Here is a 27,040-nt window from a genome sequence, read left to right as displayed (position 1 = left end):
GAAGGAAAAATGGATGGGGCAAAATACCGTCAGATTCTGGAAGAAAACCTGCTACCCTCTGCCAGACAGTTGAGGATGGGCAGAAGATTCACCTTTCAACATGACAACGATCCGAAGCACACAGCAAAATTGACCACACAGTGGCTGAAGGATAAAAAAGTGAACGTCCTCATGTGGCCCAGTCAGAGCCCAGACCTAAATCCCATAGAAAATCTGTGGGGAGATTTGAAGACAGCAGTCCACCAACACCTACCATCCAATGTGACCGAACTTGAACAGTTCTGTATGGAGGAGTGGGCAAATAATGCTCTGTCTAGATGTTCAAGGTTGATAGAGAAGTATCCCAAGAGACTCAAGGCTGTTATTAAAGCAAAAGGTGGTTCAACAAAATATTGACATGGGGTGGGGGTGATCCTTTTTCAGTCTCAATAATTCTTGTTTTTTTATTTCTGACACTTTTTCTGGACTGTAATTGTGATGTTTTTCAGTTGGGTGTTATAGGTTGCATTGGATAAGTACAGCTGGTGAAGGGAATTTTCTTTGTGTTTTCATTTCAGGATGTAAGGGAACCAGAATTTAAGGTCTATCAAAGGGGGTGATTCTTTTCAATACCCACTGTATGAGTAAGGATCCACAGTCATTGTCACAATTCTACACTTTGCTATTTCTATACAACAGGTGTCAAAACATCTCCAGTCTGGCACAACTCTCTCCAGCAAAGGGAATGCTCTAGAATGCAAGGCTGGGCATTGAATGAATCACATATACAGGCTGAGATGTTGACCTGTACACAGGAGCTTGGCAGGGCTCTATAGAAAAGAGGAAGCTTGAACACAAACTATTCTGCAATAAATTACATTTGATGCAAAGTGGCAGAAACTGCATGCTGAACGTGTGTGTGTGTGTGTGGTGTGTGTGTGTTTTTTAAGGCAACCAATGCTGCTTGCTTTGGCCAAGCCATGCAAAAGCTACAGCTCTGAACATAGTTACACACACAGTCACATGACCATGCATGACACTACAGGCTCTGCTGATAACCACTTCGCCAGCATCCAAGCATGAAATACTCAAGTCCAACAGCAGTTGGGAAACGTGCATGTGAATATGAATCATGCTTTTAAAAATATGCATAAGGGAGCTTGATCCTTTCCTAACAGCTGCTTGCATTTATTGGAAAAGGAAACATTTATGGTCATATAGACGTGCACACAACCTTCATAACTGACATAACATGCATGTATCTTGCACTTTAGCATAGATCCCCAAGTGCCAACACCAACACTGCACACTCATATGGCATACACAAACTCAACAATCATCATACATTCTTATTGTTGTTGTTAACAATATATACTGCTTTTCAATTTTTTTTAAAAAAAAACACGTTCTTAGTATTTTACATAGAAAAAGAAACAAGATAGTTTCCTGCTCCAAAAGGGCCCACAATCTAAAACAAAAGACAGCCACCAGCAACAGCCACTGGAGAGAGGCTTCACTGGGTTTGAATCAGGGCTGCACAACTCAAATGCCCTAGTGGGCCGGAACCATCCACAACTAGGCGTGCAGGGAAAGGGGTCAATTTTTAGCACATTCTTACATTAAAATTAAAAACATTATTAGATACTTGTAGATCTATTACCTCTGGCAATGGACACATAGTTTTAACAAAGAAATAGTGGCCAGAAAATAGGTCCTGTCCCTGCTCAGTCAATGGGGCCCCTGGAGTGCAAGCCAGCCCAAAATAAATGCCAACTCCTCTCCTCTCCCTAAATTCTTGTTGCTTTCAGGCTGCAATCCTAGGCATGCTTACATGGAAGTAAGACTCACTGAGAACACCATGGAACATATATTTTATTTTTATTATTATTTTACACAGTCAGACAGGTGTTATTGACTGGTTTGTTTTATCCAGACATCGAGTCCTTCCCAAGGACCTGGGATGGCTGAATTTTATTGACAGTTGTTATAGATATCGTCACAGAATATAGACTGTTCCCAGTAAAGCTGCTTTTGGCTGATGGTGATTTCTGTGGTGCTCTTCAAGGTCTTTTGGAACTGCACCCAGGGCGCCAATTACCACTGGGATTATTTTGGTCTTTTTCTGCCACAGCCTTTCAATTTCAATTTGCAGATCTTTGTATTTGGTGATTTTTTCTATTTCTTTTTCTTCTATTCTGCTATCCCCTGGTACTGCTATGTCGATTATTTTCACTTGTTTTTCTTTCTTCTCGACTACAGTTATATCTGGTGTATTGTGTGGCAGATGTTTGTCTGTTTGTAGTTGGAAGTCCCATAGTATTTTTACATCTTCATTTTCTTCAACTTTTTCAATTTTATGGTCCCACCAATTTTTGGCTACAGGTAGCTTGTATTTTTTGCAGATGTTCCAGTGTATCATCCCTGCTACTTTGTCATGCCTTTGTTTGTAGTCAGTCTGTGCGATCTTTTTACAACAGCTGATTAGGTGGTCCACGGTTTCATCTGCTTCTTTACAAAGGCGGCACTTGCTGTTTGTGGTGGATTTTTTGACTTTTGCTCTTATTGCATTTGTTCTTAGTGCCTGTTCTTGCGCAGCCAGTATTAAACCCTCTGTTTCTTTCTTCAAGTTGCCATTCTTAAGCCATTGACAGGTCTTGGTGATGTCTGATTTTCCACTTATATTGTGCAAATATTGACCATGCAGTGGCTTATTTTTCCATTTTTCTGCTCAGTTCTTGACTTGTTCTTTCTTGTAGGCCTGCTTTGTTTCATTGGTGTTGAATAGTTTCTCGTTATTGACCATTTGAAGTGCATCTTCTTCACTGTCCATTATATATTCTTCAAGGCCTCTTTTCTCCTCCTCTACTGTTTGATGGACTTGCATCATTCCTCTTCCACCTGAGCTGCAAGGGAGGTATAGCCTATCTACATCACTGCGGGGGTGCAGAGCATGATTGATGGTCATTATTTTCCTGGTCTTACAATCTAGCATCTCTAGCTCTGCCTGGGTCCAGTCTATTATTCCTGCAGTGTATCTGATAATAGGTATAGCCCAGGTGTTTATGGCTTGTATGGTGTTCCCGCCATTGAGTTTGGACTTGAGGATTTTTCTAACTCTCCCGATGTATTCACTTCCAATTTTTCTTTTAACTTCAGTGTGTGCTTTTTATTATTATTATTATTATTATTATTATTATTATTATTATTTCGATTTCTATACCACTCTTCCAAAAATGGCTCGGGGCCATTTACAAAAAGAAACAATAAATAAATAAGATGGATCTCTGTCCCCAAAGGGCTCACAATCTAAAAAGAAACATAAGATAGACACCAGCAACAGTCACTGGAGGTACTGTGCCGGGGGTTGATAGGGCCAATTACACTCCCCCTGCTAAATAAAGAAAATCACCACCACGGTAAAAGGTGCCTCTTTGCCCAGTTAGCAGAGGTTTATTTAATAATAAATAAACTAGTGGACTTGGGCGCAGAGCATCTGCACCTCTAGTTGGGCCCAGCCATCCCCCACCATGCCGGCATGCTCAGCTTTCTGGCTGGCTGACCAGCCACTCCCCCTGCCACTGCCGTCCCCCTGGGCCAGGCCATCCCGCTGCTAGGCTGGCCCACGGCTGCTTCCTCCATGCGGCCAGATAAGGGCCCACTGCTGCTGTTGCCTCACCCCAGTGGGTGGGCCAGTGCCAGGAAATCCCGCCGCCGCCTCCCACCTCCTCCTCCCGGCTGATGGGGCTTTATCCACCATCTGCCCGTCCACCTCCTCCCCGCCACCATTATTTCTCCCCGCCACCACCTCCTCTTCCCGGCCGGTGGGGCTTCACGTGCCGTCCGCCCACCTCCTCTGGCCGGTAGGGCTTTGCCCGCCGGCCCTCCACCTCTGCATCCTGGCTGCCACCATTATTTCTCTTTGCTTCAGTGCTGGAACTCTCGCACACTTTAGAGCATCTGCACATTAGTACTTGATTGCTCCCCTCACCTCAGAGATCTTCCCACCCTCACCTAAGCTGCACTCCTACTCCTACTCCATCCTGTTGCTTCCATCCCCCTCACCCTTCCTGGTCGTGGCTACAGCATTGCTGCCGCCTATTGGCCAAACTGCAGCCCCCTATCCCCAGAGACCTCCACACCCTCACCCGAGCCCCACTCCTGCTCCTCTCCCCAGGAGCAGCAGCAGTGGTTGACCAGGCCGTTCCTCTCTGCTGCCACCACCATGGCTGCTTGTTCCCCTCAGGCCGCTGACAGGCCCGGGCCCGTCCCTTGCCTGCCTTCCTCCCTCTGACAATGGCCTCGGTAGCCCCAAACAGCAGCAGTGGTTGACTGGGCCCTTCCTTGTTGCCAACAGGAACCGCCATGGCCGCTCATTCCCCTCAGGCTGCTGACAGGCTCAGGCCTGTCCCTTGCCCTTCCTTCTGTCTCTCTTCCCCCTCCCTTCTTTTTCTCTTTCTCTCTTCTTCCTCCCTCCCTTCATGTTTTTTCTCTCCCTCTTTCCCTCCCTGAGTTAACAGATTTTGTTCATCTTGTTTCCTCATCTAATTCACACAATGGCAGCCTCCTTCTTCTGAAGGGGCTCTTTCCTCCCTCAGGATTCCTCTCCTCTACAATCAAGAACATCTTCCGAACAGTAACAGTTGCATTCCAACTGACCTTAACCATCACAGGCTCCTCCTCCTTATCTGCATATGGAATCCCCACTGCCCAATCACCATGGTGCTTCTGCTCTCACAGGCTCTTTCTCCCTATCTGCATATGGAATCCCCACTGCCCAATCAGGTGCTTCTACTTGCAAACTCTGTCAGCCAATCGCCTCCTTTCTACCACATCCCCACACAGCATGGCCCATCTTGGAGAATTAATAATATAGATAAGATGGATCCTTGTCCCCAAAGGGCTCACAATTTTTAAAAAAACATAACACAGACACCAGCAACAGTCACTGGAGGTCCTGTGCTGGGGGTGGATAGGGCCAGTTACTCTCCCCCTGCTAAATAAAGAGAATCACCACATTAAAAGGGGCCTCTTTGCCAAGTTAGCAGGGGTTTATGAGAAATATGAGGGTAAACCCCTCCTGTATTCTACCAAAAAACCCCAAAGGGCTCTGTGGTCGCCAGGAGTCGACACCAACTTGAGGGCACAACCAACAAAGTTTATATCGCTTTCTTATTAGAAAGGCTCCTCAGAAGCAAATCCCATTTACCGCTGTGGGGTTCACTTCCTCATAAATGTGCAAGTGTTATAGCTGACATCTGCTGCTGCATAGGTAGCTGATTTGTAGCAGAACATGGCTATGCATGGTTCTAGACAGCTGTAATAATACAGCTGCACCCAATATAAGCTGCATCTAAGGTACCATAAACATACACAATAAATTATGAATATTACTGTATGGGGGTAAAGGTTGTGCAAGATGTCTCTAAATACCAGCTGCAGGGGAACAGCAGCAGGAGGGAGGGCGTGCCCTCACCTCCTGCCTGTGGGCTTCCCAGAGGCATCTGTGGGTCACTGTAGGAAACAGGATGCTGGACTAGATAGGCCTTGGGCCTGATCCAGCATGGCTGTTCTTACGTTTTTATAAGCAAGACTGTGTGGATGCCACAGTTCTACAGGAGTGTAGAAGAACTGCCGGGTGTGGTGTGGGAAGAAAAATTCAGATTCTTGGGAATCTCAGGTTTCATTAAAAGAGAGCGAGAGAGCTTTTTAAAAAGCAAATTGCTAGCCCTTGTGGCTGAGAAGATATATTTGAACGTGTGCAAGCAATGCCTGCTGAAATCTTCCCAATGGTAAGGAGGCAAGACTCCAGTGCCCTGCAGAGTTCCTTGCCGCTCTTCACACCAAAACCAGAATAAACTCACAACATGCATTAGGCAAAATAAGAGAAATTATGCAGATTATTTCATTTGCCTAGCTTTCAAATACTTCCGGTTCTCCTCATTACACAATCCAAAGCAAGAAGAAGAGGCTGTAGTCAAGCAGATGAAGCAGCAAGAGAGAGGGTTGATGGGAAGGAATGTCCATGCACAACTCTGGAAGAACACTGGGCTAGAGGGGGGGAAGCAGGGACACAAGAACGGTCCTCTTCCCCTTCCTCCACCAGCTTCATTAACAGAAGCCAAAGCAAAACAGCAAGGGGACATAGCAATGGGCAGAGCCCTTCCCCCAACTCTTTGCACAAAAGCCTCTGAAAAAATTAGAACTGACAACTCGGAAGCTGAATTCAACTCAATGAGCAAAAGGGAAAGAAAGCTCAGCTGGGAACATGGGGGAGGGAGAGCCAACTGGCTAGAGTGAAAGGGGACCCAAGATCTTTTCCCCACTCTGCATGAGGAGCTCTGGGCTTTATACTCCATCAGGATGAGATAAGTTGCTACAGGTACAGGCTGGGTGAGGACAGGTTGGGAAGACATTTTATCTCATCCAGGAAGCATCTGCTCCAGTCCCAGTGGCAAAACGGCTGGGAGGAAGAATAATCAGAAAGAATTGCACTACCAAGTGTGGGGGTCAGAAGTTCAGGACGTTGGCATCAGATTCATAGCCTGTCCTATCACTGAGGCCTAGCGACATGTTCTTAACTCTTCATATACACAATCAGGCTATTCACACAAGCGTGCAAAAGTGGGCTAAGAGAGCCCAGGCCGGTTTTGCATGCTCGTGTGAACCACTGGGATGGGATCGGGGCCAATCCCGGTGGCTACACGGCGGCAAACCCACCTGTGAAGCCTCCTGCTTAAATGAGGTTAAGGGAGTGAGCACTCCCTTAACCCTCTTTTTTTAAAAAAATATTGTGTCTGCAGCTGCTTGCAGCCACAGCAGGCACACTCGAGGGGAGGGGGGATCCCAGTCATGCACTGCGCACTCACACAGTGCATTATTGGTGCTCTGGGGGTTAGGCACTGCACAGCAGTGCTTCCATACATCAGACCACTGGAGCTGCCAGGTGAGCCGTAGGCGGACCGCAGGAGAACCGCAGGAGAACCGCAGCTCGTCTGGGGGGGGGGGGCATCTGACTGCCCAGAGAAGGGTGAGTGATCTTCTGCGAGGAGGGTCGGGCAAACCCACTCTCCCCGCAGGCGCTCTTCTCACTGATCGTGAGAAGAGCTCCAATGGCTGACATCCTGACTAAATTTACTTAAGGAAACCCTATTGAAGTTAGGTTCCAAATAGAAGACAACCCTGAATTTAAAATGATCCCCTTTAAAAATATTAGTTAAATTAGGTTGTATTATTTACCCATAAGGAGGAGGACCCTAAATTTAAGTTAACTTTGCAATTTCTAACATAAAATAACTTGGAAAATATCTAATCTTGGATTCAGGTAAATATAGTATAGCTAACTTGTCCTTTTAATTTCAATGAGACTGCCTTGAATAAATTAGTCAGGATGTCAGCCATAAACCCTGCTTGTTCTTTTCTCCCCTCATAAGGTAAAGGTAAAGTGTGCTGTCGAGTCGGTGTCAAGTCCTGACACCCACAGAGCCCTGTGGTTGTCTTTGGTAGAATATAGGAGGGGTTTACCATTGCCATCTCCTGCGCTGTATGAGATGATGCCTTTCAGCACCTTTCTCTATTGCTGCTGCCCGATATAGGTGTTTCCCATAGTCTGGGAAACATACCAGTGGGGATTCGAACCATCAACCTCTGCCTTGCTAGTCAAGTCATTTCCCAGTTGCACCATTAGGTGGCTCCTTCTCCCCTCATAGTTCACCAAAAAAGAATGCTATGGCTCAGAGACAGTAGCCTGCCTGAAGTTGCCACCAGTGAGAGTACAGCTGAACCAGGATACACACCCATTGTCTCCTTAGGCCCAACTCTCATCCTAAAGGCAAAGTGTGCTGTTGAGTCGGTGTCGACTCCTGGCACCCACAGAACCCTGTGGTTGTCTTTGGTAGAATTCTGATGGGGTTTACCGTTGCCTCCTCTCACACAGTATGAGATGATGCCTTTCAGCATCTCCCTATATCACTGCTGCTGCCCAATATAGGTAGCAGCAGCCGAGGATTCTAACTGGCAACTTCATGCTTGCTAGGCAAGTTATTTCCCACTGCACCATTAGGTGGCACCCTAGTCTACCTACAATGAAGTTAGCTCCTCCATCGGTTAGAGATTGAAGTGTTTAAACCTAACCAGTTCCAGTGTCAGAGCACAACCAGTCTGCTTTTTATTTTCGGCTACCTGAAGGTAAAAGGCTATGTTGCTTTCCCAGCTTACGAAGCTCCTCCTCTGGGTCTTCCCACCAGTAACTGATTAGTGACTGTAGCATGGAAATATTTTCAAGATGATGCCTGGCATGTACTTTTAACACAGACATCCTACTATAACAGTTACTATAGAACTGCCATCTTGTCCACAGTGGCACTCACTACCTTGAAGTTACTGTTCTACTAAAAACTATGAGCCCAACACCATAATGAAGGCCCCTTGCCTGCTGCTCCACAGGCAACATAGACTTTTGAAAAACCTGTCCATTAAAAGGGGGTGGGGTGGGGGGAGGAACCCCTGCTGCAGTAATGCCCAAAATATGCCCCCTGAGAAAGCTGCTTCACATTTTGTTTCATGATAGATCCACCTCCATTACAAGGGAAGTTTGCTTCACTTCTTTTGCTCAAGGCAGTTTTTTTCATACTAAAGGCTGAACGGTTCTTGCACACAAACGCTGCAGAATGGTTTGGAAAAAATGCATAGACTGTAGGAGTGGTTTCTGTTTCCAGGTTCAACAGAGTTGTAGCAAGGGCCTCTAGAAGAGGAAGTTAGGCCTAGTGGCAGACAGAGATGGCCCTACCATGAAGGCAGTGAATTCTGGGTTACAGAATAAAGGCTGGGGTGTGGCGGGGACACAAACAGATCTGGTCCGTGGAGCACAATCCACCAGGAGATTATTCTATGCATGTCCCACTGAACACTGCTCCTGTGTTGATTGCAGTAGGGTTTACACAGGAAAACTTTCTTGAGTTAATGTGTAGTGTAGTGCCACTGAGCCTTAATGCCTCAGACAACACAATTTATTGGACTAAACCATATTGGTGTATTAAGTGCAGGCATACCAAAAGCCAAGACTGCTGGCGTCTATTGCAGCAATACCAGAAGGGCTCTGGGCTAGCAGTTGTTATAATAATGGTAAGCCTAGGCAGGTCCAGAAAGGTGCTGTAGCACTGTGGGAGGGAAGCAGTTGAATCTTGGGGCAGAAAGAATCGCTGGCTGATCACTTGCAGTTGAGAGGAAGTTGAACGACCGGAACCAAGAAGGGATGTTGCATTACAATCAAGAGCTCTGCTGTGCAAGGGTGTCTTAAACAGGGGAAGTGGAAATTGGTGCTTTACCAGAGGGAGGTTGTTTGGAGCCAGGACTCCTGGGTTCTTTTCCTGTCAGCCTGGCACAGGGTATCCTTGGTTGGTTTTGGTGTGTGTGTGTTTTAACTTTAAAACCCTGCAGTTCACCCATTACCACTCCAACCCACAAGACCACCACTCCCCTCCCAAGGCTGGAAAGAGGACTCCATATTTTCAGCCCCTCCCAACTACCACCAGCAACAATATTAGACAGTCTGGAAAATCTGGGTCACATTTCCCTCGGTTTCGGGGAGGGGGCCGTTCCTCTTGCAGACATATAGATGCAAGCGCAGGAGAACCCCGTGCTGATGGTCCTTGACAGGGGAGCAGCAGCACCCCAGAGGGGAGGGGGCACGGCCCTGACTGGCTAAGTCAGGCTCAAGCAGAAGAGGCTGGAGCCGCGACGACTGTGCCTTGGGTCACCCAGGCCTCCAAGCGTAGAGGCAGATGGAAACCAAGAGAGTGTGTGTGCCACCGCCACCTGCACAGGCAGGCAGATGCCCTGATGGCTGCTCTTCAGCCTCCCCCCTCAGCGTTAGCGCAGTGGCCATCCCCTCCTCCGAATGCAAACCGACCTCTCCTGCCTACACACAATGCATGCGGCGCCTCCAGCCCGTAGCTCTCCACTGCCCCTCTTCCACATGCAGCGCCCTTCGCCCTCCTCTGCTCTCCCTCCACATGCGGCCGCGCCCCCACCCCCTTTCCTGCCCCCCGCGCCTATGCCCCCAGGTTGCTCATTCCCCGCCGTCTCCCTCTCTCCGCGCAGCCCCACCCACCCAGCCAGCCACCCTTCTGCAACCCCGCCGCCGCCGCCGCCCCGGAGCACCCCAACCCGCAGCACCCGGCGGCTGCCAGCGCTGCCCCCCTGCGCAGGCAACCCCACCCACCGACTCCCCGTCCCCCAAATCCTCACCTTTCACCTGCGTCTCGTACTCGGCCTGGCTGCCTCGCTCGCGGCGCGCTCTGCCCGGCGCGCTCATCTCGGCGACAGCGGCGGCGGCGGGGCGCAAGAGGGCCACCACCGCAGCAGCCGCTGCCCGCTTGTCCGCAAGATGCGCACTGGAGATGCGGCGCGGTGTGCTGCTGCTGCTGCCGCCGCGCTCCCGGGCGAGGAAGGCACCGCCCCCTTCCCTTCTCTTTCTCTCCCCCAGAGGCAGAAGCTGGGGCTGGAGCGGCAGCGTTATTTAACCCGCTGCGCTCCGGCTTCCCCTCCTCCCCGCCGTGCCAGCGCGTGCCACTCACAGCCAGCGCCCCGTGCCAGGCGCACTCACTCGCCCAGGGCGGGAGCCAGAGGCTTTGTGTCACCCTGTCCAACGTGGTGGCAACAGACACAGCCACTGCCAGCGCCAAGCCTGAGACGCGTAGTAGGCGACTGTTGCACCACCAGATCACACCCTCCTCCTCCTCCGCCTCCGCCCCCTCTTCTGTGCAAGAATTGCGCTGGAGCAACTAAACGTCCACCCGCCCGTTTCCATGCAAATACTAGCGAAGCGGCCAGACTGGCTCACACGTGCATGTGCGATACTTCATGGCTGTAAACTTGGGGGCGGCGGGGGGGGCAGCTCCACACACATGATGATTGCAGTAGGGAAACTTCGCTGTTTCTTCCCCTACCGCAGGACGTAAGCGAACCTGTACAATGAGGAAGGCTGACTACACTGAGATTGCACCACTGTGTCCCCCCCAGCCTTGCAAACACCACGTATGGACACTCCGCAAGGAAGAAGTACAGGCGGTTGCACTGAAAAGCATTGTGTTTGAGTTGACAGCAGATGGCATTGCAATTCCATCTGCAGTGTTACATTTACGATGGAATATTCACACACGAAAATCCTTGCTTGATGGTGGTGCAGTTATCAAGGGATCAACAAGCAAGGGTGAAGCAGCCCTCCCAGGAGGTTGGGGTTAAAATGTATTGCAAGGTTTAAAAAAACCCTAAATAAAGCTGAATTGAATATACACCTATACAGACTTCTGGAGGAAATTCTGCTATATCGTCCCACCTCCCATCAATTACTTTATGAAGACAGTCACTTCACAAACATTTATTTACTGACTAAATAGCACAGAGAGAGGATGCTCTCTCCCTGTCCCCTGGTCATTCAAAGTACACATGCATATTTTTAATCTTCAAAGAGACAGCTGCAAAGGCCCCATTTTGGACTAGGGTAAAAGGGGAAGGGGATCCAACCCTTCTCCCACATGTTTGGAAGCCAGTTCAGAATTGCCTCCTAGGAGCTGTTGAACCAGAGAGGGGAAAACTCGTGGGCACAAAGTGTGTGGATTAAGGAGGATTTAGTCAGGGAACCAGGGTGGGGGCTGAATTAAAAAAAAAAATCCCCACCCCTCCAGTGCACTATTGCTTGGGGTCACTCACAAAATCAGTAAGAGATAACTTATTTTAAAACTAACAGAAATTAAACTAGAAACAAGACTCAGTTACAACTATATTTTAAAGTTACAAGTTAGAAAGTTAAAGTCAAAATCCACCAAATACAGAAAAATCATTTTAAACGCCTCTCTAAAAAGATGGGTCTTTAGGGTTTTTTTAAAAATCCTGAGGAAGGCAAAGCTCTTCCAGGAGGGCATTCCAAAGCCAAGGAGCCACGATTGAGAAGGCCCTGTCTCTAATCCCTGCCAACTGGATCTCCGTTAGTGGCGAGACCATGAGCAGGGCCTAAGATGCTGAACGGAGGGCCCCAGCAGATTTGTTTGGGCAAATGCGGTTTTAGAAATACCCTGGCCCCAAACCATGTAGGGCTTTAAAGGGTTAATCTAGCCTAGAAACAAACTACTAACCAATGAAGCTGCCACAGGATGGGTGTCACTCACACTTGTGAAGAGGCTCATGCCCACAAGCACCCTTGAAGTGGGGTTCTGGACCAGCTGAAGCTTCTGATCTATCTTCAAGGGCAGCTCCCCATTGAGTGCATTGCAGTAGTCCAATCTGGATGACACCAGAGCTGAGTGAAGTCAAGTCTGAGGTCACAGCTGGCATGTCAACTGTAGCTAGTAAAAGGCACTTCTGCACACCGCCACCACCTGTGCCTCCACGGACAGTGTGGGGTCCAGAAGCACCCACAAGCTGACTTACAGGGGATTGTGACCCCTTGTTTGCCCCCATTCAGCCCAGCATAGCCTCCAAACACTGGTTACGAATATCCACAGCCTTGCTGGTATTGGCTGACTTAAATGCTAGGTAGAGCTGGGTATCATCCGTATATTGATCCCAGTGGTTTCATATGTTATACACCAAAGGGGACAAAATGGATCCCCGTGGAACCCCACAGACCAAAGGCCATCCCCCAGCACCACATTCTGAGGTAGGATCAGAGCCACTGTATAACTGTGTCCCCACGTAGAAGCCCAGAGAGGTGACCCAGAAGGATACCATGGTTGATGGTACCAAAAGCCACTGAGAGATCCAGAAGAATTAAAAGAATCACTCTCCCTCTGTCTATCTTCTGGTGTAGGTCATCCACCAGTTCCATCCCACATCTGGGCCAGAAGCCAGGCTGGAAAGGATTTAAGTAATCAGATTATTCTAGGGCTGCCTGGAGCAGAGATGCCACCACACACTCCAACACCTTGCCCAAGAACTGGAGGTTAAAAACTGGTCGAAAGTGGTTTAAATCAGCTGGGTTCCGTGAAGGCTTTTTTTTTTTTTCCCCCGAGGGGCCTAATGACAAGTTCCTTCAGCTGGGGGCACCACCCTTGACTCAGGGAGGCAATGACCACCTCCATCACCCATGGGCCAAGTCCCTCGCTTGCTTGCTGCCTTCCCCAACCATTAAAGGCAAGGGTCAAGCTAGCACGTGGTCGCAAACTTCCAAGCAGCCTGTCTACTCCTCAGGCAACAGAGTCTGAGAATAGCCATAATCTATATATATATAATTCCTAAGGCATGCCCGTGGCTAATCATGTGTGTGGGAGCTCATGAGTAGAAGCATTTAATTGGACAGTGGGGATTCCATATGCAGATCGGGAGAAGGAGCCTGTAGCACCATGGTGATTGGGCAGTGGGGATTCCATATGCAGATAGGGATGAGGAGCCCGGAAGTTACTGGTCAGAATATGTTCTTGATGGTAGAGGGGAGGGGGGGATAGATGGATAGGATCTGCCAAGAGAGGGGTCATGAGGGAGAAAAGAGCCCCCTTCAGGAGAAGGAGGCTGCTATTGTGTGAATTAGATGAGGAAACAAGATATGTTAACCTAGGAAGGGGAAGAAAGAGAGGGGAGAGGGGGTCAGAAAGAAGGGCGAAGGACAGGCCCGAGCCTGCCAATGGCCTAAGGGGAACGAGCGGCCATGGTGGTGGCACCAGCAAGGAAGGGCCCAGTCAACCACTGCTGCTGTTTGGGGCTACTGAGGCCATTGGCAGAAGGAGACAGGCAAGCAAGGGACAGGACTGGGCCTGTCAGCGGCCTGAGGGGAATGAGCCGCCATGGCTGTGGCAGCAGCAAGGAAGGGCCCGGTCAACCACTGCTGCTCCTGTGGGGAAGAGCAGGAGCAGGGTTCAGGTGAGGGTGGGGAGGTCTCTGGAGATAGAGGGCTGCAGCCTGGCCAATAGGCTCCAGCAATGCTGCAGCCACGACCAAGAGGGGTGAGGGGGGTGGAAGCAACGAGATGGCCGGAGTGCATCTCAGGTGAGGATCTCTGAGGTGAGGATGGCTGTGGCAGGGGAGCAATCAAGCACTAGCACGCAGATGCTCTGTGTGGGTTAAGCTAGTAGAAATTTAAAACACAGAACACATGAACTATTATTTTCCAAACTATTTTAGTGGGCAAGAGATAAGTCAAGTATCTTGACTTAGGGGCCATCACCAGAGTTTGTGGCAGTGAATTCTGTAACATATTGTCCTTGAGCAAACCCAGAATCTGTCAAACAATTTTCTTGAATCACCACACATTCGGCGGGGGGGGGGGGACTCTTTACACACCTTGATCACATTTCCCCTTATCAGCTAGATTCAATGGCTTTTGGGTTCTTTCCAACTGGACCCCAGAATGTCACTGCACTACCCATTAGCTTGCTCTCTTGGGTCATTCACAGGCCAGCATATGCTTCTATGTAACTGTGAACAATACCAGCAAGGGAAAACAACCCTGCTTTCTGGTCTCATATTGTCCTTTATCCTGGGATGAAAGAGAGGCAAGTAATCTTTGCTTTGGGCTCTGCATGCAACATTTCTATTACCCGTCTAATGCTTGGTTTTTGTCAGTAATGTCGGGGGCTCATCACCAGGAGGCCTGGATCCACAGGGCAGCACTAATCCTTGAGCTACCCTTCAGTGTCTGAGGTTTCAATAACATGCAAATGTATTTAAATTTAATCTGTTAATTAATCTGTTAAAAGGCAGATATTAAGCAGCTAAAATATTTAATCTGTTGACAATGATGAACAAACATTTAGCTGCCTTGAGGGCTATTGTAGAGGAAAAGCTGGATAAGAATGTCTTAAACCAGGTAATGCTACCCAACTGGATTCTGAACCTAAATCAGTTTCCAGCACAAAAACCACCACATTTCTCTCTTACTTCCATTCTCTGCTTTACAAGGGACCTCTGTGGTTTGATTCATGCTGGGGTGGATCAGAGAAACTGCTAGATATTATATATTCTGCATTCAGAGAAGCAGCCATTATTCTCTTTGTCGTATTCTAGTTTTATGCGCATCCTAAAATCAGTGTTGAGTACCTAATCAACTTGATTCTGTGTGGCTCTTCTTAAGATTGTTAGAAGCTATGGACTTTGGGGCTGTAACCATGCCCAGCTTTGCTCCCTTCATTTTTTCTCTCTCTTTCCTCAGCATCTAGCTTGATGAAGAGATCTGCAGAACTCAGAAACTTGTTACTTAGACTTACTCATTTTGTTCCTAATCTGAGAAAGTCAGATTGTGCTATAAGTAACCCAACAAGGCTACTTACAGTTTTCAAACAAGTCAACAAATGATAAAATAAAGAGTTTTTGCAGAATGCACATATTTGCATTGCTTTTTTTAAAAACAGAAGTTGTTGCAGGGAAAGGTTTCAGTGTTGCCAGTTTTGTAATCTCTAACCCTCTATGACCCATAGCTGTGCCCAATCACAGCTGCCTGTAGTTAGCACAAAAGAAGTGTAACTGGAGGCTCCACGCTCCTCAGCCCAAAGCAAAAAAGAGGGACTTCCCATCACAGGAAGCTGCTTTGCTTAAAACGCTACACCCGGCGCTGTCTCAGCAGAGTTGGAGATGATCCTTCACATGTACGCCCACACCCGCCCACTCCAAAGAAGCTGAACAGGCATTCTTGGAGCTGGGATTATCCATGCTCTGCCCACAAAACCACACCTCCTCCCAATTTATAAATATCTGTGTGGTTTTACTAAACACACACACCCCAATGTATTTTCACACTCCTTTACAGGCAGAGGGGCAGGATAAATACGAAGCTCAGTCAGCACTGGACAGGGATCACAAGGCTGCTAAGCAGACCAAGGAAGACAGTCAAGAAAAATTCAGAACCCAGTGACAGAGGGGGCAGGGAGGGGGAGCCAAAGTAAAGTTTCAGGCAACAACCAGCCTTCCAGCCCAGAAGATGCAACACTGCACTTCCCCCAACCCATCGCACACATTCACTCCGGCTGCAGCATGTATAATCCATTTAATGGAAGCTGCAAGGGGAGCCACTTGGGAGCTGCTGTTGTCAACTCAAGGGTCCCACTTATTGGGGCTTTTCATAACAAAGCGGCCCTTGAAGCTCCATTAAAGGATTCTTAACAGCAGCAAATTAAGGTTTATTGAGATCTGCAGAAGAGGCCTCCTCGCCTTGGGTTCTAGCCCCTTGGGAGGTTTGAGCAATGAGAGGGCTGGAGCAGGGCTCTCTTGGTAGTGGTGCCTCCTTTTACAGACACCCAGGGAGGCCTGCCTGGCAACCTCCTTGTTGAGTTTTCAACACGCAAGAAAAACACAAGATACAGGCACACAGTACTGCCCGACTGGGACTGAAAAACAAAAAGGGCAAGCTCTTGGTGCCCGAAGGCTATGCTTTAAGAAGCGCAGGACGACAGAAAGCGTTGACTGCTTCTATGGCACAGCAGTTAAAGTGGGCAACTTACAGAGGCGGCTCGTTGCCCGTCGCCACTTGAGGCAACTTGTTGCAAGGCGCCACCCCCAGAGCCAGGTCAAGCTGGGCACGGATTCTGCCCTGCCTACTTGCGGGCCCCAGCTGACTCACCGCTCCATCCCCACACCTGGGCAGAAGCCATCCCTCTTCCCCTCCCTCGCCTCTTCAGCAGCATGCAGCACTCTCTTCTCCCACTAGCACCAGGCATGCAGCATCCGTGGCCCGTCTCTCTCACTGCCCCCACTGCATTGGATATCTCTGCCCCCCACATCCAAAAATGTGCCTGCTTTCTCTCCTCCCTTTTGGAAGAACACCTGTTTGGTGCTGGGGGAGTGGGGAAGAACACAAGCTGGGGACGCAGTGAGGGAAGCCAGCCAGCAATGGATGCCCACTGTCTACTAAAGATTTGGGGACAGGGAGCTGTCTTATTTTTATTTACTATTTCTCTATGTAAACCGCTTTGGAAACTTTTGTTGAAAAGCGGTATATAGTTGTTGTTGTAGTAAAGCAAATAATGAACAGAGGCACTGTATGCTGCTGAAGATGCCAGAGACAGGGAAGGAGAGAGCGAGCCTTCAGGAGAGCCCTTACAACCTCTCTGTTTGGCCTGGCCTTCCAGGGTTGTTAAACTGTTTTAAATGTTTTAATTGTTAATGGTTTTAAACTGTTTTTAAATTATTTTGTAATGATTGCTTTTAAAGGACTGATTCACAGGTTTTATTTTTGCTGCTGTGCACTGCCCAGAGCCGTTTGGATAGAGCAGTATATAAATGTAATAAATAAATAAGGAGGGCAGAGATCAGCACTGGGCTTCTGGCCCAGGGGGCAGAGTGGAGGTGGGGGTCCATACTCACTACTCTGTGGCACACTTGCTGCCAGAGGCTATTGCCTCAATTGGCCTCATGGGGGAGCTGCCTCTAGCAATTTCATTCAAAGTTTCCTTTTTCTTTTTTTTTTGGCAGATGTGTAAATCCATAACTCCCTTACCTCTTCGCTTTTTACTGCAGATTTTTTTTTAAGGTCAAGCTTTGATTCTGCTTTTAAATTTGCCCAAACTGGGCACATGTAGACCTCCTGCAAGTGCGACAGCTGCCAAGGTGCTCAGTAGGAAGGGAAACCAAAGAGGGGAACAAGATCATCCCCTTTTCTATGTTGCTGTTTTGACCAAGACATCAGAAAACATCTCCTCTGTAATAAGATTTTTGAAACATCTTTCTGAATGTTGTTTTGAGCTCTGGAAAAGCATTTTTAAATATTAAAAAAAAAAAAATCAAGAGCAGCCAGGCCTATTAAAGAGTCACAAACGGCTGAAAGGGAGAGGTACTTCACCCGGCAATTGCATCTACTGCAGCGACGCCAGCTTTGTTGCAGTAAACCTGGAAACGCGGGAGAGGGAGAGGAGTCTCTCCAAGCACTTGGGAACATGCAATGGTGAGTCACAACTGGCAGCATGTTCACGGAGGGTTCATGGTGTGAAGGAGCACAGCCAGGACATGCTTTAGGGACATAGGAAGCTGCCATATACTGAGTCGGACCATAGGTCCCTCTAGCTCAGTATTGTCTACACAGACTGGCAGCGGCTTCTCCAAGGTGGCAGGCAGGAATCTCTCCCAGCCCTATCTTGGAGAAGCCAGGGAGGGAACTGGGAACCTTCTTCTCTTCCCAGAGAAGAGGGGGAATATCTGACAGTGCTCACGATTCCATCCCGAGGGGGAATATCTGACAGTGCTCACGCTTCTAGTCTCCCATTCATATGCAACCAAGGTGGACTCTGCTTAGCTAAGGGGACAAGTCATGCTTGCTACCACCAGACCAGCTCTCTTCTCCTCTTCAATTACCATCTGAAGTGCAAAGAGGCCACTCGCTTTTGACAAAATCAACATTTGCAACAGTCAAGGCTGCACCCATTCTGCAACACGGCCAACAGAGAACATGATAAGGGGCCTGGGCTAATGGGGAGAGAGGTGGTGAACAAGTGCAATTCCCACACCTGTGTCAGCACATCAGACCTGGGGAAAGGGGAAGAGGAAGAAAGCCTCCCTTCTCTGGTGGACACTTCCTTATGAGCCAATCAAAGCATTCCATCAGTGGAGACTCCTCAAGGGCCTTAAATGAGCTCTCCAGCACTTGTTATATCACAGCTCCCATCATCCCTAGCTGCAACTCTGGCTGGGGACAATGGGATCTGTAGTCCAACACTGCAGTTGGGGGTGATAACAGCTGTAGGTCGCAAACCATTCTTCAGGAACCGTGAGAAGCTTAGAAAGTAAGGGGGTGGGGGTGTGACTGCAACCATGAAGTGAAGTAATGGCAACCCAACAGGGATGTGCAATGCACTGCTGCAACCAGGACAATCCAAGCTTCCATGATGTACAAATCCTGGAATGCAAAGAGGCAGCGTGTTTTAAACCAGAAAGGGAATATCAAAACCACACATGAGTCAGAGTGCTATTTGTAAAGCCATTCCCTAGATGTAAGAAACCCTCCTATTATATATCTCTGTATGTATCTCCATGCGTGCGCACACACCCGGAAGGCATGAGACAGCGGACCAGATGGCTTCACTCTTAACCTTTACCTACTCCGATTCAATCTGGACAGACACCATCAATAATTTAAACATGCAAGCAGTTCGACACAAGCAGTTCTCAACACTCCTTGTCAAAAGACACAGCCCCTATGGGGCTGGATTCAGAGGCAACAAGCCATTTACAAGGAGCAAGGCAGACATACTCTCCGATTTCTCTCTCCAGCGGCTCCATTCAGAAGTCTACATAGTTCATGGGGGGGGGGGGTCCCGTATTCAAGCCATCGGGAGGAGGAAGGCAGCAGGTACAGCCAGTGAGGCTCACGGTTTCTTCTGGGCCATAGTAACAGCCTTCTGAAGCTGCTCTCCTGGCACAAGCTGGAGAGTGTCCAGAGCGTGAACCAGCTGCTCTCGGGCACTGCCGATGAAAGTATTGCTAAGGAAAGCCGGGAGACCACCAACACCATCACGCAGCGTGTAGAGGGGAACACGGACAAGCCCCATCACCTGAAGCAAGAGGAGCAGAAATGGGGTCACAGTACATAGGAAGCTGCCATATCCCGAGTCAGATCATTGGTCTATCTAGCTCAGTATTGTCTACACAGACTGGCAGCGGCTTCTCCAAGGTTGCAGGCAGGAATCCCTCTCAGCCCTATCTTGGAGATGCCAGGGAGGAACTTGGGATCTTCTGCATACAAGCAAGCAGGCAAGTGCTCTTTCAAGAGTGGCCCTATCTCCTAAAGGGAATATCTCCCGGTGCTCACATGTGGTCTCTCTTTCAAATGTAAACTAGGGTGGACCCTGCTTAGCAAAGGGAACAATTCCTGCTTGCTACCACAGAACCAGCTCTCCTCCCAGCCTCTGCTGCACCCTATTCTTCTTAGGGAAACAGTTCCTCTTCCTCTTCTCCATCCCAGCTCTGGATGCTCTACATCAGGGGTGCGGAACCTTGGCCCTCCTGAAGATGTTGGCCTACAATTCCCATAATCCCTAGCTATTGGCCTCTGTGGCTGGGGATTATGGGAGTTGTAGTCCAAAAACAGCTGGAGGGCCAAGGTTCCCCACCCCTGCTCTACATCTTAATGCACTCAGGATTTTATGGATCCTGAAAGAATGTAGATGTACTGCAGAATGTAGTACAGTATTTGGTCACACAATGCAAGAACCTAAATTTTCAATGGGGGGCGGCAGGGGGGGATGGAAATGCAAGTTTCTAGTCCTTATGATTTCCAAACCATGCTCAGAACTGTGTCGGCAATGCAGGGTGAAATCCCAGTGGCAGGAGAAGGGGCTGAGCAAGCTTTTCCATGGCTGGGATGTGGGGCTTCTCTGCTTTGCCTCTCTCCATAAGTGCAAGGTTGGAAGAAATAGTAAAAAGAGAGAAGAAATGATTATTCAGCTTAAGAAGTTAGCATACTGTCTCTTAACTGCCATAATTTATGGAAATGGTAGAATTCTCTCCAAGCTTCTCCAAGGGCAAAAACTGGATTGCCTTGGTAAAGAATTTTAAGCCACTGAATGCAGAATGTACACAGCCCTGGACAACACTTTCCCTTCCAGCCCCCACCCTCAACCCTATTCACACCTCCAGTCCATGGTCTTTGGCCTGCGTCGCCCTGTCCTCTATGGTCTGGAACTCCTCCAGGCTGAGCCGCTGGGCATAGAAGTGCGCCACCACCCGCTGGGGTCTCTCAGAGGCATGGGAGCTCAAGTAGTCCCTTTCTGCTACAAGCAGAGAGGTCGCACCAGGGCCTAGCTCTTCGTGCAGCTCCCTGTTCAGACCCTCCTCCAGAGAAGCATCCCGCGGGTCCACAAATCCACCTGGGAAACCCAAACGCCCATCAAATCGCATCTGCATCTGCAAAGGAAAAAGAGAGAATATGCCAGCTCATTTTCCTTCAGTCACCTCCCACTCACCCCTTCCACCCTAGCAGGGCTTAAGCCTTCAACATATGTTCCTGTATAGGCAATGCCCAAAGCTCCCGACAGAACCCACAAGGCTTCCTTTCCTGTTCCCGTTGCCTCCCTCAGCACTCCAGTCCTGGGCACACAATGGCAGTATGTGTGCAACACACACAGTGGCTGGATTCAGAGTGAGCCGCACAGTCGCCACAAGCAGCAGCAGACGTACAAGACTGGCAGGAGACCCTGGCACAGCCGTTCAGAAGGCAGACCCGGCACAACCCCCAAGTCAACGAAGTGACAAGGACAGAGGTCCAGGCAGACCAGACTGATGGTGACTGACACTTGCAGGCAGAATATAACCAATCAACATTTCTGGGAACCATCAACAAGGAACGAAGCGTTCAGGCAGCAGCTTTGGGAACCTGTCACCCGTGGCAGCTCCCCCATGAGGCAACAGCCTCAAGTGGCAAGTGAGTTACACCTCGCAGACATCACCCTATCTACCTGCTGTCCCGCCCCACCCCCCCGGGCTAGTACCGCCCAATTCGCAGCTCCACCCCCCAGCCAGAACCCAGTGCTGATGCCACCCCTCTCCCCTTTGCTGGCACCTCACCTACAGCGGTGCGCTTGGTCCTTCACCTGATGCTACCACTTGCTGTTGTAGCAGGCAGCATGCACCCCAATTCACCAGCCAGACGGTCTCTTGCCACCACGGCCACTCCAGTTCATGCGCGCGCTCTCTCTCTCTCTCCTGGAGCTTTCCCAGACAGCACGCTTTACTGCAAGTTTGAAGTTGCAAAAACAAAAACAAAAACCCCAAGACAAAGTGTGGATTTTTGTTTTAACCCCAGAGATAAATCCGGCTGCACTCTAATGCATGATGAAAACCTCAAATCGTGTGTGAAGTGCTCCCCGATAGCTCATAGCTCCCAGGGACCTGGAGATAAATCTGGCTGATATGTCAACACACATCGCCATTCCAGAGGAGGTGTGAACTAAAGCTGGGTGTGAAAAAATTCCTGCTGCCTGTTCCCCCCAGCACCAAACTTGTCCATTTTTGTTTGATGCTGGAGTGGGCGGGGGGGGGAGGAGAAAGAGTGTGCATGCACATGAGTTGGAGAAGCAGCAGCAAGAGGCAGACTGACTGGTGAAGCCGGATGGACCCTAGCTGTTAGAACCAGCAGTGCTGCTGACTGGAGGATAAAGCATGGCAAGTCCAGCTGGTGGGGCTTCATCAGCATCAGGCTCACCCAGGGAGTGGGGACAGCGATGAGGGTGGGGCAGCATATTGCAACTTGCCTCAAGCCGTGATGGGCAGCGAACCACCTCTGAGGTCACCTGTCCAAGTTCTGCCATTGGGGCCCTTCTTGCCATTCAACCCCCCGCTGTGCCTTAACACAATAATTACAACCCAAACTCTATTCAGAGTCCTTACTCCTCGATTTCCCTTGCCACCTGCCAGCTAAAGACGAGCTTCCACCTCCAAAATTCTCATTTTTTTGGATCAGATTAAATTCGTGTTCTCAAACCCCCAATACATACATATATAGAATTCAATCTTCCACAGTTTACATGTTCACACTCACACCAGAACAGAGAGGCAGAAAAAAGCCAGGGAAACTGAAGGGATAAAAAATAAAAAGAGAGAGGGCAAAGGGAAAAATAAATAATAAAGGAGCCCATAGCCTGGAGATCCTCCAATCGGAGCTGGACTTTCTGCTTGGCAGCCTCTTGAGGAGAAAGTAAGACGGACGACTAACCTATATATATGCACTCCCATACACGCTCATCATTTCCTAGAACAGGGGAAAGTTCCAAGGGTGCACCACTACTTGGATTCAGGTGGCTTATCAATGTCTTTATATTTGTAAAAGACAAGTAAAGAACAAGTTGAGCATCTGATGGAGTTGAAAACCCCTGCTAACTTGGAAAAGAGGCACCTTTTAACGTGGTGATTCTCTTTATTTAGCAGGGGGAGAGTAACTGGCCCTATCCACCCCCAGCACAGTACCTCCAGTGACTGTTGCTGGTATCTATCTTATGTTTCTTTTTAGAATGTGAGCCCTTTGGGGACAGGGATCCATCTTAATTATTTATTTATTATTTCTCTGTGTAAACCACCCTGAGCCATTTTTGGAAGGGTGGTATAGAAATTGAATAAATAAATAAATAAATAAATAAGAAGAGCAAAAGTCAAAAAATCCACCACAAACAGCAAGTGCTGCCTTTGTAAAGAAGCAGATGAAACTGTGGACCATCTAATCAGCTGTTGTAAGAAGATCACACAGACTGACTACAAACAAAGGCATGACAAAGTAGCAGTGATGATACACTGGAACATCTGCAAAAAATACAAGCTACCTGTAGCCAAACATTGATGGGACCATAAAATTGAAAAAGTTGAAGAAAATGAAGATGTAAAAATATTATGGGACTTCCGACTACAAACAGACAAACATCTGCCACACAATACACCAGATATAACTGTAGTCGAGAAGAAAGAAAAACAAGTCAAAATAATCGACATAGCAATACCAGGGGATAGCAGAATAGAAGAAAAAGAAATAGAAAAAAATCACCAAATACAAAGATCTACAAATTGAAATTGAAAGGCTGTGGCAGAAAAAGACCCAAATAATCCCAGTGGTAATTGGCGCCCTGGGTGCAGTTCCAAAAGACCTTGAAGAGCACCTCAACGCCATAGGGGCCACAGAAATCACCATCAGCCAATTACAAAAAGCAGCTTTACTGGGAACAGCCTATATTCTGCGATATCTATAACAATTGACAATAAAATTCAGCCATCACAGGTCCTTGGGAAGGACTCGATGTCTGAATAAAACAAACCAGTCAATAACACCTGTCTGACTGTGTAAACAAGAAATAATAATAATAATAATGAGCAAAGAACTCCTATAAGCAGTAACTTATTACATCAGTTCCCCAAAAATACAGTTCTGTATTCTTCTGAATACAGTTCTGCCCTGTATTCAAAAGTGCTTCAGCTCTCAGTCCAGCTGTCTCATTTCAGCCTCTTCAAGACTCAGTTTGTGCCTGTCCTTTTTCTGCTGCTGCTACTATGATGAATATTTATATACCACTTTTCAACAAAAGTTCTCAAAGCAGTTTTGCAGAACAAAAACAAACAAGAAATAAGATGGTTTCCTGTTCCAAGAGGGCTCACAATCTAAAAAGGAAACATAAGGTAGACACCAGAAATAACCACTGGAGGGATGCTGTGCTGGTGTTAGATAGGATCTGTTGCTCTCCCCCTGCTAAAGATAAGGAGAGTCACCACTTAAAAAAATGCCTCTGTCTTTGCTCAGATACTGGGGCAGAAGGGGATCTCACATCAATCCCTCCCCATCAGGTGGATATGGGTAGATACTATTCTACAAGGCTTTTTATGGCTTTCCCCATTCAGGATACTTCACTGGCACCCTGATCTGTTAGCCAGTATTCTGCCAAAGAGATAGCCCAGTAGCCATGACCTAATCTGTAACAATATTACAACCTATATCAGGGCTTGACAATTCTGAGGGCCCAGATCGCCACGTGCCTGGAAATGTAAGCATGACACTCAAGTCAGGCAATGCACATAAGTGACCAGGAAGTGAAAAGGAGTGAGCAAGCAAGACAGGGCAGGTGGCTTCCCTCTCCTCCTGGTCACATCCGTCCATCACCCATCTGACCGAGACACAACCAGGAAGAGGAAGGAACAACCCACCTCCATCTTGGCTGATCATCCCTCCTGATCATGTCTGTCCATCACCTGCTTGACAAATGTGACCCAAAGAAGAGTAAGCAAGCAAGGCAGGAGGCCCATCACCCCATGGAGCAAAGGGCAGCCTGGCTCCTAAATGTCTGAGCTGGCTTCTAAAACCAAAGAAAGTTTGTCAGAGCTTGACATATATAATTACTTCATCCCACAGGAAGCTGTTTCTACATGGGGACTCTCTACACCCTGGCTGCAAAGTCTAGACCCAACGGCTTGGAGAGTTTCCACATTGGTACCAGATGCACCCCAAGGTTCCCATCACTGGAGTGGAAATTGCAAATCACATCAGGGATTTCAGCCAGGCTACAGAAAAATCATCATGCAAAAGCAGCTTCTCACCATGGTAACATTCTGTTTGCCCACAAAAAGAGTTCATCACATACTTCAAAATAAAGTCCAAATGGCTCATGTCAAGAATTCATACCTAAGGTTCAGTGGTGCTTCTGTTATGGAGCAGATTTCATTACCAGGACACCAGAAAGGCTCTCTCAACCCTACCAGCCAACACTTTAGATGCCAGAACATATTAATCCTCAGAAATCAAAGGTTTTCTCTTTAAATAAATGGATAGATCCAGAACATGTGACCCAGGTTTGCTCCCAAATTCCCAAGCCTGTAGCCCTGTACCACCAGCAGCAACTCTGCATCTTCCAGACATCCTTGAAGTCTTTGCCCCACTGGAGATTTACGACGAATGCAATGAGTATTTATATACCACTTTTCAACCAAAGTTCCCAAAGCGGTTTACATACAGAAATTAATGGAATGAATTACATTTACGACGAATGCAATGAGTATTTATATACCACTTTTCAACCAAAGTTCCCAAAGTGGTTTACATACAGAAATTAATGGAATGAATTACATATAGGAATGGATTACATACAGAAATTAATTAAATGGCTGCCTGTCCCCAAAGGGCTCACAGTCTAAATAAGAAACATAAGACAGACACCAACAACAGCCATTGGAGGGATGCTGTACCAGGGTTGGATAGGGACAGTTGATCTCCCCACTGCTAAATAAAGAAAATCGGTGCTTTTAAAAAAGGGATGGAGACAATCCTTATTCATACATTATATTGTATGCGCATACAGGTGTCTGTACACATGTTTTTGTGGCAAATAACTGTACCCGTATTCATCTTTAAAGAGCCAGCGTGGTTTAGTGAGAGCCAGCATGGTATAGTGGTAAGAGTGTTGGACTAGGACCGGGGAGACCCGAGTTCAAATCCCCATTCAGCCATGAGACTTGCTGGGTGACTCTGGGCCAGTCACTTCTCTCTCAGCCTAACCTGCTTCACAGGGTTGTTGTGAGGAGAAACGTAAGTATGTAATACACCACTCTGGGCTCCTTGGAGGAAGAACAGGATATAAATGTAAATAATAATACTAATAAAATGCAACATACAGATAAGAAGTGTTCTGCTGGATGTGCAGTGAGCATGACTTAATGGCTACATCCAGTCACTGAAGTAAGGTATATGCAAATGCACTGCCACTGTCCAAAGTGAGCCACCAGCATGACTTAGCATAGCAAAGGCTTCAGGTGCCACTGCCTTGCCAACTCCAGGGGATAAACCCATTCTACTGTTACCAGATCCCAAGGACTAGTCTCCATGTTTTATAAAACAGCTAAAAAACAGCAAACAGCTAAAACCAAATTCCAGTAGTTGAGCACTACATCCACAGAAACTGTAAAAAAAATACAATGTGTGTGTACCACCACCACATAATATAAATGTGAATATCCTCTGGGTGGATACATTTCTACTTTTTTAAAGTCCACAGTTTCAAAAATTCTGCACACACAAAACTGGTACATCCAGGAGAAGACTGTAGAGTAGACTAAATCTTTTATCCAAATGTGCTAGTTTTTTACGTGAAGGCATTTGAGTGGTTGAATATTTTCTCACATGAACCCCCACCAGACACAGCACACAGGCTTATCACCTCAGTGAGAACTAGGCCTTGGTTTACATGCTCAGAACATTCAGCTTTTTAAAATCGTATTTTTACCTCACGACACCGACTCGGCAGCACGCACACACTTTACCTTTACACCAGAACCGAACCCTGGTATTGATAAGGGCTTGTGGGGCGGCTGACCTCCAACTCAGCAAGCCACCCATTGCGTCTAACCCCTAACCACCACCACACTCAAAGGAATCTCCATTTCAGCCACCAAAACCTATGTCTCACCAACACTGCGAAACGCAACGGGATCTTCCCGAAGAGGCGGCCGGGACAGGGTGCATAGAGCAGGGCATGACAAGCGTGCTTCCAATCGGGTGGCCCGAGGCGTAAGGCTTCAACCCTGCTCAGGGACCGAGATTCGGCCATTGATCAAGGCTACAACAACCCCCCGCAGTTCACGCCTGCCTTCAGTTCCACGTGGAACTCCGCCTTCCTGGGGGGCG

General features: G+C 48.0%; 2 protein-coding genes across 4 annotated transcripts in view; both read right to left on the bottom strand.

Annotated features, from left to right (window-relative positions):
• The window catches only part of ARHGAP4 (Rho GTPase activating protein 4), a 69,417-nt gene extending 58,707 nt beyond the window's left edge, over nt 1–10,710 (bottom strand). For 2 of the 3 annotated variants that reach the window (XM_053296956.1, XM_053296957.1), the window contains exon 1: nt 10,225–10,704. In XM_053296956.1, the coding sequence (XP_053152931.1) occupies nt 10,225–10,291 (67 nt within the window). In that variant the 5' untranslated portion in view covers nt 10,292–10,704. Of the gene's footprint in view, nt 1–10,224 lie in introns of all 3 variants that reach the window. The other variant, XR_008316344.1, reaches the window with a different exon arrangement.
• An 8,261-nt stretch (nt 10,711–18,971) lies between these two features.
• Nucleotides 18,972–27,029, bottom strand: LOC128346821 (U8 snoRNA-decapping enzyme-like). Its single transcript, XM_053300526.1, has 3 exons — nt 26,823–27,029; nt 20,524–20,796; nt 18,972–19,445 (listed from the first exon to the last, which is right to left on the bottom strand). The coding sequence occupies exons 1-3, from the start codon at nt 26,961–26,963 to the stop codon at nt 19,260–19,262; spliced, it is 600 nt and encodes a 199-aa protein (XP_053156501.1). The 5' UTR covers nt 26,964–27,029; the 3' UTR covers nt 18,972–19,259.
• Nucleotides 27,030–27,040: the final 11 nt, after the last annotated feature.

The sequence above is a fragment of the Hemicordylus capensis genome, chromosome 2 (genome assembly GCF_027244095.1).
Source record: "Hemicordylus capensis ecotype Gifberg chromosome 2, rHemCap1.1.pri, whole genome shotgun sequence".
NCBI classification, from domain to species: Eukaryota; Metazoa; Chordata; class Lepidosauria; order Squamata; family Cordylidae; genus Hemicordylus; species Hemicordylus capensis.
Note: the sequence above shows the minus strand (reverse complement) of the source record. Positions and strands in the feature narration are given on the sequence as shown.

Excerpts from the sequence above, each read along its gene's own strand:
- LOC128346821 (XM_053300526.1), bottom strand. The coding sequence starts at position 26,963 with ATGGCCGAATCTCGGTCCCTGAGCAGGGTTGAAGCCTTACGCCTCGGG. Across the intron at positions 20,797-26,822 it reads CGTTGCGTTTCGCAGTGTTG|ATGCAGATGCGATTTGATGG; the intron begins GTGAGACATAGG and ends TTTCCTTTGCAG. Across the intron at positions 19,446-20,523 it reads CCAAAGACCATGGACTGGAG|GTGATGGGGCTTGTCCGTGT; the intron begins GTGTGAATAGGG and ends CTCTTGCTTCAG.